General features: G+C 40.5%; 1 protein-coding gene across 1 annotated transcript; it reads right to left on the bottom strand.

Annotated features, from left to right (window-relative positions):
* Nucleotides 1-6,647: 6,647 nt before the first annotated feature.
* On the bottom strand, nt 6,648-8,867 carry LOC138896098 (uncharacterized). Its single transcript, XM_070180878.1, has 4 exons — nt 8,540-8,867; nt 7,459-7,658; nt 7,169-7,366; nt 6,648-6,920 (listed from the first exon to the last, which is right to left on the bottom strand). Exons 1-4 carry the CDS (start codon nt 8,865-8,867, stop codon nt 6,648-6,650), a joined length of 999 nt encoding a protein of 332 aa, XP_070036979.1.
* Nucleotides 8,868-14,009: the final 5,142 nt, after the last annotated feature.

The following is a 14,009-nucleotide window of genomic DNA, read 5'->3' as shown; positions in this document are numbered from 1 at the left end:
GATACTGACCCCACACAAGCAAATTCATCTAGAAACTCAATTCACCAAGTAATACGGAGGCACATGTTGACACATTAAAGCAACACAACAAATCACGTAGAATGACTCATATAAGAAGTCACAATCGTCCCCACACAAAAATAACAACAGATAACTAAATACAATCAAAATACAAGTGAGATGATTTAAGGAACAACCATAACTATTCATATCAACAAGCCTTTCAAATGTAGAATGTACAACAAATTCACACTGAGCTACCACACATCATATTCACATTTCACAAATCACAATCACAATCTTTCCTTATATCGCCGCATGAGGCTTACACTTATTTTTTTGAAAATATTTTTTTTCGAAATAGCTACACGTGCTTTAGCCCCCTTATGTCACCGTGTGTCTTCAAGTAATTCCCTTACTAGCAACACGCACATAAATCCTACCTTATATCGTCACATGCACATTAACCCCTATCCTTTTACAGCCGCATGTGCATAAATATCATAACATAATAACATCTCGCACCACACGTGCCCATATACCACAACTTGCCAAAATCAACAATATCAATGTTACCATAACACATAGCCCACGACTCATCCACAATGTATACAAGAATCTCAAAATAAATAAATGAATGAGAAATACTCAACAAGAAAAGATATCTCAATAATCAACAACCTCAACCTCAATGTGCTAATAGCTTTCATGACTTCAACTTCAATAACTCAAAATGATGGTATTCCTACGAAATGACAATTTTCAATCCAAATGTATAACATAAGCTTAACAATGAAAGAGATAGTATGAAATGGTAACTACGTCCAAGTGCATGAGAATAACTCAACACGAAGAGACTTCTTGTAATAACAACTCCAAATAAGAATAACTCGGCAGTAAAGTAGATAACATGACAATAAAAGAGGTAATATCTTTAATTAAGTCATATAGGAGCAAATTTGACAATAAAAGATAGAACATGTACTAACAACGCCAAACAAGGCATGTAAGAGTAAACTAAATAATGGAAGGTATAACATGAGATTACAATTTTAATTAAATGAATGAAAGAAGCCTAAGAGTCTAAACCGGTCAAAATACCACACATGATCCTGTGTACACACTCATCACCTCATGTACACGTCTCCCACCTAATTCAGTTAATACAAACAACCCAAATCCTAAGGGGTAGTTCCCCCAATACAAAGTTAGGTAAGATTCTTACCTCAAACAAGTTAAATCAATTTACTAATAAGCCCTTTACATGCAAATCCACTTCCGGACGACTCGAATATAACTTAATATCATAAATAAAAGCCATAGGAAATAATTTCGGATAATAAATATTCGATCTTTAACTAAAATCAAAAAGTCAACACCGGGCTCGCACTTGAGAACCTACAAATTCCGAACACCCATTCCAATACGAGTCCAACCATACAAAAGTCATTCAATTCCGACCTCAAATCAGCCTTTAAACTATCAATTTATGTTTTAGAACGTTTTTACTAAAATTTTCAATTTCTCCAATTCAAATCATTAATCAAACACTAAAACCGTGGTTGGAATTATAAAATAATAATAAATTCAAGTCAAAAATACTTACTCCAATCCAAGTAGTAAAAATTCCCTCCAAAATCTCCCAAAACCTAGCTCCAAAACCTTGTGAGAAAGATTAACTAAATTTCGAAATAAGAAAAAATGCAGCAGTTGTCCCAGATCGAATCAGGTCCTAGATGATCCCGAAGCTCACGTTTGATAAGCTCAACATGATCCTTGTAAGATTACACCCAAGATAGCCACCCAATTTGGCCTTAAAATGAGAGAGATATAATGTTTTGAATTTTTAAAAGAAATATGAAAATTTTTGGGACATAAATAGCATTTTCGTAATTAATTACATAAGGAAAAAAACCATTAATAAGAAAATATTCATTTTAGCACCCAAACCTCATTCGGAACCTCCTGGACACAAATCATATATACAATTCACTCATAACATACGCTACGAACCTGCTCACTCACTCAAAACACCGAAAATAGGTAATCTTAACCTGATGTTGACTATGGTCAAACTTCAAATTCTTAACTTAACTTATTTCTCAACCAATGATCCAAAATACACCCAAGCCCCCCGGGACCCCATCCAGTCATACCAACAAGTACAAATACATCATCCAAACTTATCCAAAGCCTCGAAACACCCACAGGAACATCACAATAAAGAATCGAGGCTCAAAACGAATATAATTTCTCTTAAGTTGTTAAAATATTCATTCTTTCAAAAGAGTGTCCGACTCATACTTAAACACTTCGAATTACTTTCAAACTTTGCATAAAAGTTAATTCAACTATATAGGCCTATCCAAATTCTCGAAACACCAACTGGAGTCCAACAAAATCTAAGTAAACTCTTGGTCAAACTTATGAACTCGTAAGTTTTTTAAATTGCCAACTTTCGACAAATAGTATTGAATTATTCTAGAAACCTCCAAAACCAAATCCGAACATACGTACAAGTCCAAAATCATCATACGAACCTATCGGAATAATCAAAACCCGATTCCAAGTCCATTTATCAAAAAGTCAAACCTTGATAAACTTTTCCAATTCAGAGCTTCTAAAACGAGAATCATTCTTCCAAATCAATCCCGAATCATTCAAAAACCGAAACCAACCATACACACAAATTTTAATACATAATATGAAGCTACTCAAAGTCAAACCACAGAATGGAATGCTAAAGCTCAAAGTGGCTGGTCGGGTCATTACATTCTCCCCCCACTTAAATATACGTTCGTCCTTTAACGTGCCATGAGTCATTCCAAAGCCATCAAATCGCTGAATAAACTTGCCATACACATACCCAAGACTTATCCCACATCACCTCAACCTATATAAGTCCGACAACACAACTAGATGAAGATCCTTAATGCAACCTTAACCCATAAACCTTAGAGTCAAATTTCCAATATCCGGAATCCATTACAAGACCCAATTCTCACATCTATACGATGTGTAAGTCTGAACAAGACAAATCAAGTCGTAGTACTTAACCCAGAATGTAATCTCATAATATATCACATAACTATGATACTCATAGCGGTAGTTTCCGATCATAATAGATGCTCAATGACAAGCCCGGTACCGGTAACAAAACTCATATCAAATAAAACCTTATTCTAAACCTTCGTACACTTTCAATGATGGAGGAAACATGCATAGACTCATATCCACTCATCAGATTAACAAGTCGTGGAGCTCTCTTGCCCGATAAGAACCTTAGACGAAATCTAAGCTGACTGGTGACATTATCCTTCCAACATACCTTAATTAAGTCTGATAACACTGATTTCAGGTCAAATAACCTCATCACATCTAGTACAAGATGCTCTAACAATATGCCACACCAATACTACCTAAAGCCGTAAGCCATGCAATTTGTGCACCATACAAGCAACAACTTCAGTGTTCCCAAGGACGAAAAGAGAATCAAATGATAGAACCGTCCTGCAAGCTCAACAAGTACCACCACATGAGCAATGCTATGAACCCATCACACAAAGGAGAGCCATGTTATGACCCCAATCTCCCTCCGTAGGATGTCGTGATGGCATCTAGTCTCTAAGACTAGGTAAGCCTAACATACATGATGAATTAACGGAATAATAATAAAACTTCCAATTAAACCAACCAGCTATCATAAAAGGACTCCACAATACAATTGATAATTACACCCAAAATCTGGTGAGATCGAATCATAAGCTCTACACGAATAACTCAACCAATCCCTAGTACATCAATGTCTAAGTAAAGTGTAAGCAGTAGAAAAGAACTAAGGACAGAGAGTGACACCGAGGCCTGCAAACGTCGGCAGGTAAACCTCAAAGTCGCTGATCCGAAAGCTTAACTCACGGATGCCTAGCCTGGTATGAAGTACCTGGATCAACACAAAAAGATGTGTAGAAGCGTAGTATGAGTATACCACATTGGTACCCACTAAGTATCAATCCTAACCTCGGTAGAGTAGTGACGAGTTCAGGTCAAGACACCAACATGAATAAATCAAGAAGCTGAACATGTATGGTACAGTAAAATAATGGAAACAAGGAAATGATACAGTAAAAAAGCACAACAAGATAAGCTACACTGAATGTAAAGAGGTAAATGAAACGAGAAACGGATCACATAATAAGAACATCAAGGAAATAGTGCGGACATAAAACAAGTGCGGAAAATGAGAGATAACAACAAGAATCATGTCCGAGGTACCGCCTCGTAGTCTCATTTCACAATTTCAACCACAATATTTCCTTATATAACCGCGGGAGCATCACATTAGTTTTGAAAATAATTTTCCCGAAATAGCTACCCACATTTTAGCCCACCTTATCACACCGCGTGACTTCGAGTAGTTCCCCTACTAGCAACACGCGTATCAAGCCCACCTTATCTCACCACATGCATATCAACCCCTATCTTTATACCACCGCATGTATATCAATATCACAACATATCACAACTCACACCTCAAGTACCCAAATACCACAACTTGCTAAAAGAATCAACAATAACAATGTTTCAACAATAAATAGCCCATGGCTCAACCACAATGTATACCTGGGTCTCAACAATAACAACTGAAAGTGAATACCTCAACAAAATGTATTTCCACAATTTACAACTTTGCCTCAATGTGATCACGACTTTTACAACTTCAACACCAAAACTCAACAATAGGATATTCCCAGAAATAACAAATTCAAGTAAGGTAACTCAACAGTCAAATAATTAACAAGGGAATAAGGAAACAATAACTTCAACTAAGCATGTAAGGGCACATAACAAGTAATAGATGAAACAAGTATTAACAATGTCAAATAAGCATGTAAGGATGGATTAACGGTGATGGTTATAAAATGTTATGAATATTCGATTAAAGGCATGAAAAGAATCTACATAGCTTGAACCGGTCAACTACCACATATAGCCTGTATATCCACTCATCACCTTGCGTACACGGATTTCACATACCACAAATGACACAAAACAACTCCAATCCTAAGGGGTTATTCCCCCACAAAAAGTTAGGTAAGAGACTTACCTCAAACAAACTAACTCAATCTACTAGTAAGCCTTTTCTACGAATAACCGACTCTGAACGGCTCTATTCTAGTGAAACTAACTTTATACCATAAATAAAAACCATAGGAAACTATTCTGGATAATAAAGTTGCAATCTTTAAAGAAAAACAAAAAGTCAACTCAAAACGTCTACCCCCGACTCGCGTCTTGGAACCCTACCAATCTTACAAAATCCGAACACCCATTCAATAAGGAGTCCAACCATGCTAAAAGTACTCAATTCCAACCTCAAATCGACCTTCAAATCCTCAAAATATAGTCTAAGAAGTTTCCATAAATTTCCTCAATTTTTCCAACTCAAAATATTAATTAAATAGTAAAAACAATGATGAATTCATGTATAATAATCAAATCCGAGTTAAAATCACTTACCCTAATCAATTCCTTGAAAATCTCTCTTAAAAGCGTCCAAAACCGAGGTCTCTAACTCAAAAGATGAAGAATGGGAAAAAACCCTCGATCTGCCCCCTTTTAGCCTAGTGATTCCGCATTTGCGGCTCCGCACCTCCGGAAAATCCAACGCAGGTGCGACTTCTCATTAAGCCAGAACCTTTTCACTTCTGTGGTCACAAATCGCTTCTGCGATTCCGCTTTTGCGGGCAGTGGCTCGCTTCTACGAGCCTGCTTCTGCGGGCAGTGGCTCGCTTCTACGAGCCCGCTTCTGCGGAATACTAACTAATCCTGCGGTCCTCCCCCAACCCACTCAATTTTGCTTCTGTGATGGCCCTCTCGCACCTGCGTGTCTGCACATGCGGCCAATCCCGCCGCAAGTGCGATGACACCAGAACTTCAACAGCTTCAGCAATTATCTAAGTCCAAAAATGATGCCGATTTCAATCCGATTCACACCCGAAGCCCCCGAGACCCCGTCCGAATATACCAAAAAGGTACAAAACACATAACGAACCTACTCAAGGCATAAAATCATATCAAACAACATCGATTCTACGAATCGCAACCCAATCCAAACCTATTGAAACCATGAATCTCCAACCTCAAAAACTAACGCCGATTCATACCAAACCAACTTCGATTGACCACAAATTTTGCAAACAAGTCATAAATTAGACAACAGACCTATTCCAACTTCTAGAACAGGAATCTTACCCCGATATCAATAAATTCAACTATCCATCAAACTTCTCAATCTTCCAAATCTTCAACTTTCTAACTTTTGCCAATTCAAGCCAAAACGACCTATGGACCTCTAAATCAATATCCGAACACGCTCTTAAGTGAAAAATCACCGCACGAACTTACCGGAACCGTCAAAGCTTCATTCCAAAGTCGTCTACATAAAAGTCAAACTACGGTCAACTCTTTCAACTTAAGCTTTTAACTTTGGGACTAAGTGTCCCATTTCACTCCAAAACTCACCCAAATCCAAAACTAACCACCCCGAAAAGTCACCTAACCACAATATAATATAGAGGAGGTAATAAATAGGGGAACATGTCTAAAATACTCAAAATGACCGACCGGGTTGTTACATCCTCCCCCTCTTAAAACAAACGTTCATCCTCAAACGAGTATAGAGACATACCTGACGTGACGAAAATATGAGGAGAATGGCTACGCATAACATGCTCGGTCTCCCAAGTCGCCTCTTCGATTGGTTGACCTCTCCACTGAACCTTTACTAAAACAATGCTCTTTGACGTCAACTTTCGGACCTGCATGTCCAAGATGGTTACCGGCTCCTCAATATAAGACAAATCCTTGTCTAATTGGAATGAGCTGAAATCTAAAACATGGGATGGATCAACGTGATACTTCTGCAGCATGAAAACAGGGAACACCGGATGAACTGCAGATAGACTAGGTGGCAATGCAAGATTATAGGCCACCTCACCAATCCTCTCAAGGATCTCAAAAGGTCCGATATACTTAGGGCTAAACTAGCCCTTCTTCCCGCACCTCATCACATCTTTCATAGGTGAATACCAAAGCAAGACTTGCTCTCCAAATGGGGGTCGTCATACTGACACTCTCTGATGCGATAATATAAAAAAGACCGAGAAACCATGCAAGCAAGATCCCGACTATGCTTCAAAACATTCAATCTAACAAATTGGTTGGCCAAGGCCTGAACATCTAGGGCTAGTGGCCTTTCTGTTGCCGGTAGATATGCTAAACTGTCCAAGCTCTCTTCCTTTCGACTCAAGGCATCAGCCACCACGTTGGCCTTCCCGAGATGATATAGAATAGTGATATCATAGCCCTTAAGCAACTCTAATCATTGCCGTTACCGCAAGTTAAGATCCTTCTGTTTGAACATATGCTGGAGACTCTGGTGGTCGGTATAGACCTGACAAGGGACACTGTACAAATAGTGCCGCCAAATAAGGCATGAATAATAGCTGCTAACTCCAAGTCGTGGATATTATAATTCTTCTCATGCACCTTCAGTTGCCTAGATGCATTGGCAATCACCCTACCATCTTGCATCAACACCGATCTAAGGCCAACACGTGATGCATCACACACAGTACACACTGTAAGACCCTGAACCCCTAGGCAATACCAACATTGGGGCTGTAGTCAAAGCAGTCTTGAGCTTTAGAAAGCTCACCTCACACTCCTCAGACCATCTGAAAGGAGCACCCTTCTAGGTCAATCTGGTCATAGGTGCAACAATAGACGAGAAACCCTATAAGAAACAGAGGTAATACCCGGTAAAACCAAGAAAACTCTAGATCTCAGTAGCTGAAGACGGTCTGGGCCAACTTTGCACTGCTTCAATCTTTTTCGGATCCACTTTGATCCCCTCGATCTATACCACATGACCCAAAAATGCCACCGAATCAAGCCATAATTCACACTTTGAGAATTTTGCATACAACTTCTTTTCTCTCAAGGTCTGGAGCACATTCCTCAAATGCTACTCATTATCTTCTCGACTGCGGGAGTACACCAAGATGTCGTCAATAAACACAATAATGAAACACACCGTTCATCAGGTGCATATATGCTGCTGGGGCGTTTGTCAGCCCAAATGACATTGCGAGGAACTCGTAGTGACCATACCGAGTCCTGAAAGCATTCTTCGGGATATCCGGATCCTTAATCTTCAGCTGATGATACAATGTCCGCAAATCAATCTTTGAGAACACTCTGGCACCCTATAGCTGATCAAATAAGTCATAAATGCACGATAATGGATACCTCTTTTTCACTGTAACTTTGTTCAACTGCACATAATCAATACACATGCGCATATAACTATCCTTATTTTTCACAAATAGAACCGGAGTACCCCAAGGTGACACACTAGGCCAAATAAAACACATATCAAGCAACTCTTGCAACTGCTCCTTTAACACCTTCAACTCCGTTGGGGCCATACGATATGGTGGAATAGAAATATGCTAAGTTCCCGACAACAATTCAATACCAAAATCGATATCTCTATCGGGCGGCATGCACAGAAGATCTGCCGAGAATATATCTGGATAGTCTCTCACTATTAGAACTGACTCAACTTTAGGAGTATCAACACTGACATCTCTCACAAAGGCTAGGTATGCATCACACCCCTTATCAAACAACCGATGTGCCTTAAGGAAGGACACAACCATGCTAGGAACATAATTCAGAGTAACCCTCCACTCCAACCGCGGTAAACCTGGCATAGCCAAAGTCACCTTCTTGGCGTGACAATCAAGAATAGCATGATAGGGAGAAAATGAGTCCATGCCTAAGATAACATCAAACTCTACCATGCTAAGCAACAATAGATCAACTCTTGTCTCAAAACCACCAATAACAACTAAACACGACCATTACACACGATCAACAACAATAGAATCTCCAACAAGCATTGTCAAATAAACAAGAAAACTCAAAGAATCACGAGATATACCCAAATATAGAGCAAAGTAAGATGATACGTACGATTAAGTGGAGCCTGGATCAAATAAGACTGATGCATCTCTATGAAAAATTAGAATAATATGTGTGATAACTGCATTTGATGCAACCGCCTCCATCCTACCCAGAAAAGCATAACATCTAGCCTGGCCTTCCCTTCTAGGGCGACCCCTATCCTCATGACCTCCACCCCTAGCTGGTTGTGTAGGTGGAACGACAACTGGAGCAGTAACCAAGACCTAAGAAGTTTGGGGACCTTGTGGAATATGTGGAGCTTGCATAGTCGGTGAAGGTGAACCCCTCCTGAGTCTGGGAAGTCTCTCACCATATGACGAGCATCACCACACTCAACACAAGCTCTCAGAGGATGTGGCTTCTGAAACTGGATCGGTCCTGGTCGGCCGGACTGACCTCTGAAAGCACAACGTGCAGGAGGTGCACTAACAGTGGCGGTGCATAATGGGCAACCTAAGACTTGGAAGGGGTTAGAGTACCACTACAAGCTGGAAGTGCTGAATAAACTGGACGTCTCACAAAGCCTCTACCATGATGGGCTGCAGCTCTAGCACGTGCACCACTATATGTGCCAGAACCTTGAGGCCTCCTGGCTTCCCTGTCTCTCTCTCCCGGCCGTGCATACCCTCCAATCTCCGTGCGATATCTACCACCTACTGATATGGGGTCTCTATCTCCAACTCTTGAGCTATGCTGAATCTACTACCATAGTTGAGCCCCTCGATAAATTGACGGACTCGCTCTCTGACTGTGGAAACCAAGGCACGTGTATGTCTGGACAACTCGTTGAATCTAGCATCATACTCTGACACGGTCATAATACCCTAGCACAACTGCTCAAACTCTGCACGCCATGCATCCCGATGGCTCTGGGAACAAACTCTCTCAATAACATCTCTAGCAACTGAGCCCATGTGAGTGAAGCTGCATCGGTTGGGATACCCTCCCAGTAAGCCAGCCACTACTGATACGCTGGTCCCGATAGTTGGAATGTAGTGAAGGCAACCCCACTCGTCTCCACAATACCCATGGTGTAGAGAATACAATGGCACTTCTCTAGAAAACCCTATACGTCCTCTATAGCTAGGTATAACCTCTGGGATATGGTCAGCATGGACTCGCTGCTCTGAGGTACAAGCCGCGAGAGTCTGAGTTCCTCCCCCAGCCTGAGAAGTGGCCGGTACAAGTGGAATCAACCCCGTCTGAGCTAGAGTACCAAACATACTCAAGAACTGCGCGTGGGTCTCCTGAAATGCAGGGGTGTAAATAAGTGCCTCAGGTGCCTGCCCCCCACTGGATCTACTGGTGGATCCTCTGTCGCAGCTCGGGCAGGTGCTCTAGCTGCACCACGTGCCCCTCCTCAGCCTCTACCCCGTCTTCTCATGGCTCTAGCAGGGGGTGCGGGTGTCAGATCATCGAATCTAGCGGTGTGTGTCCTCACCATCTGTGAGAGAATAGAAAGACAAAGATTCAGAATTTCGAAGTCAAAAAGTTCACATGACGAAGGACTCAAAGAAGTGAAGTTTTCTAACAGTTCCATAGCCTCTGAAAGATAAGTACAGAGGTCTCCGTACCGGTCCGCAAGACTCTACTAAACCTATTTATGACTCGTAACACCTATGAACTTAGAGCTCTGATACCAACTTGTCATGACCCCAATCTCTCTCCGTAGGATGTCGTGATGGCACCGAGTCTCTATGACTATGTAAGCCTAACATACACGAAGAATTAATGGAATAATAATAAAACTTCCAATTCAACCAACCAACTATCATAAAAGGACTCCACAATACAACTGACAATAACACCCAAAATTCGGTGAGACCGAGTCATAAGCTCTACACGAATAACTGAACCAATCCTTAATACATCAGTGTCTAAGTAAAGAGAAAGTAGTAGAAAAGAAACAAGGACAGAGGGTGACTCCCAGGCCTGTGAACGCCGGCATGTATACCTTGAAGTCTCCAATCCGAAAGCTCAACTCTCGGATGCCTAGCCTGGTATAAAGTACCTGGATCTGCACAAAAAGATGTCCAGAAGCATAGTATGAGTACACCACAACGGTACCTAGTAAGTATCAAGCCTAACCTCGGTAGAGTAGAGACGAGGTCAGGTCAAGACACCTACAGGAATAAATAAAGAAGCTTAAAAGGTATGGTACAGTACAATAATGGAAACAATGAAATGATATAGTAATGAAGTACAACAAGATAAGCTACACTGGATGTAAAGTAGTAAATGCAACAAGAAAGGAATCACATAATAAGCACATCAAGGAAATAATGCGGACCAAAAACAAGTGAGGAAAAGGAGAGATAATAACAAGAATCACGTCTGAGGTACCGTCTCGTTTTCTCATTTCACAATTTCAACCACAACCTTTCCTTATATCACCGCGGGAGCATTACATTTAGGTTTGAAAATTATTTTTCCAAAAAAGCTACCCGCGTTTTAGCCCACCTTATCACACCGCGTGGCTTCAAGTAGTTCCCCTACTAGCAACAGGCGTATCAGGCCCACCTTATCTCACTGCATGCGTATCAACCCCTATCCTTATACCACCATATGCGTATCAATATCACAACATATCATAACTCGCACCTCAAGTGCCCAAATACTACATCTTGCCAAAAGAATCAACAATAACAATGTTTCAACAATAAATAGGCCATGGCTTAACCATAATGTATACCAGGGTCTCAACAATAGCAACTGAAAGTGAATAGCTCAACAAAATGGTATTTCAACAATTTACAACTTTTCCTCAATGTGATCGCGTCTTTTACAACTTCAACACCAAAACTCAATAATAAGATATTCCTAAAAATAACAACTTCAAGTAAGCTCAACAGTCAAATAATTAACAAGGCAATAAGGAAACAGTAACTTCAACTAAGCATGTAAGGGAACATAACAAGTAAAAGATGGAACAAGTTTTAACAATGTCAAATAAGCCTGTAAGAATGGATTAACGGCGATGCATATAACATGTTATGACAACTCGATTAAAGGCATGAAAAGAATCTACATAGCTTGAACCGGTCAATTACCATATATAGCCCATGTACCTACTCGTCACCTTGCGTACACGGTTTTTACGTACCACAAATGACACAAAACAACTCCAATCCTAAAGGATAATTCCCCCCACACAAAGTTAGACAAGATACTTACCTCAAACGGGCTAACTCAATCCGCTAGTAAACCTTTTATGCGAATATCCGACTCCAAATGGCTCAAATATAGCCAAAAACCTTTATACCAAATATAAAAACCATAGGAAATTATTTCGGATAATAAAGTTGCAATTTGTAAAGAAAAATAAAAAGTCAACTCAAAAATTCAACCCCGAGACCGCATCTCGGAACCCGATAAAGCTTACAAAATTTGAACACCCATTCGATAACGATTCCAACCATGCTAAAAGTACTCAATTCCGATCACAAATCGACCTTTAAATCCTCAAAACACTAATTAAATGGTAAAAATAATGATGGATTCATGTATAATAATAACATCCAAGTTAAAATCACTTACCCCGATCAACTCTTTGAAAATCTCTCTCAAAATCTTCCAAAACCGAGGTCTCTAACTTAAAAGATGAAGAATGGGAACAAACCCTCGATTTGCCCCCTTTTAGCCTAGTGATTCCACATCTGCGGCTTCGCACCTGCGGAAAATCCATCGCAGATGCGACATCTCATTAAGCCAAAACCTTTTCGCTTCTGCAGTCACAAACCGCTTCAGTGGTTCTGCTTCTGCGAGCTCGCTTCTGCGGAATACTGACCGCACCTGCGGTCTTCCCCCAGCGCACTCAATTCCGCTTCTGCGGATGGCCCTCTCGCACCTGCGGAAAAGACCACCGCAGGTGCGATGACTCCAGAACTTCAGCAGCTTCAGCAATCATCTAAGTCCAAATATTATCCCGATTTCAGTCTGATTCACACCTGGGCCCCCGGGACCCCCTACGAATATACCAACAAGTTCAAAACATATAACGAATCTACTTGAGGCCTAAAATCAATCAAACAATATCAGTTATATGAATTGCAACCTAATCCAAACCTATTGAAACCATAAACCTCCAACCTCCAAAACTAACGTCGATTCATACCAAACCAACTTCGATTGACCTCAAATTTTACACACAAGTCATAAATGACACAATGGACCTATTCCAACTTCCGAAAGCGGAATCCGACCCCAATATTAATAAAGTCAGCTCTCGGTCAAACTTTTCTATCTTCCAAACCTTCCAGTTTCTAACTTTAGCCAATTCAAGCCACAATGACATATGGACCTCCGAATCAATATCCGAACACGCTCCTAAGTCCGAAATCACCATACGAAGCTACCTGAACCATCAAAACTCCATTGTGAATTCGTCTATATAAAAGTTAAACTCCGGTCAACTTTTTCAACTTAAGCTTCTAAGTTTGGGACTAAGTGTCCCATTTCACTTCGAAACTCACTTGAAACCAAAACCAACCACCCCGGCAAGTCACCTAACCATAATATAACATAGAAGAGGCAATATATAGGTGAATGAGGCTAAAATACTCAAAACAACTAGCGGGTCGTTACAAGCCAAAACACGCAAAATCAACAGAATGGATCATATCCCAACATAACTCTGCTGCAGTGTATGACCCAATCCAAAAATCGGTCCACATGAAATACCTCGAGCCATAATGCTCAAAATCAACAACAATACGCACATCAACTACAAACACACAAAGTGCATGACCATAGCCATGGAGAAACTGATACACAATATACCACAAATGGGAAAGACCATAATCAAGGCGCAATCAGCCGTTCAACACCCCAAGAACCATCTCGCTAAAATTTCACCACAAGGCCTTAACAGAAACACATCATGTGTGAAAATAAACAAGAGATCACAACCTATTGTAGGATAGAAGAGTAACACATAGAATAGATGAGAACAAGAACAAGCTCAACTCTAACCAAATGAC

The sequence above is a fragment of the Nicotiana tomentosiformis genome, chromosome 7, assembly GCF_000390325.3.
Source record: "Nicotiana tomentosiformis chromosome 7, ASM39032v3, whole genome shotgun sequence".
In the NCBI taxonomy this organism is placed as follows: Eukaryota; Viridiplantae; Streptophyta; class Magnoliopsida; order Solanales; family Solanaceae; genus Nicotiana; species Nicotiana tomentosiformis.
This window is presented reverse-complemented; position numbering and strand designations above follow the sequence as displayed.

Excerpts from the sequence above, each read along its gene's own strand:
- LOC138896098 (XM_070180878.1), bottom strand. The coding sequence starts at position 8,867 with ATGGTAGAGTTTGATGTTATCTTAGGCATGGACTCATTTTCTCCCTAT. Across the intron at positions 7,659-8,539 it reads CGATAGAGATATCGATTTTG|GGGTTCAGGGTCTTACAGTG; the intron begins GTATTGAATTGT and ends GGTATTGCCTAG. Across the intron at positions 7,367-7,458 it reads CTATTTGTACAGTGTCCCTT|GGCTATGATATCACTATTCT; the intron begins GTCAGGTCTATA and ends GAGTTGCTTAAG.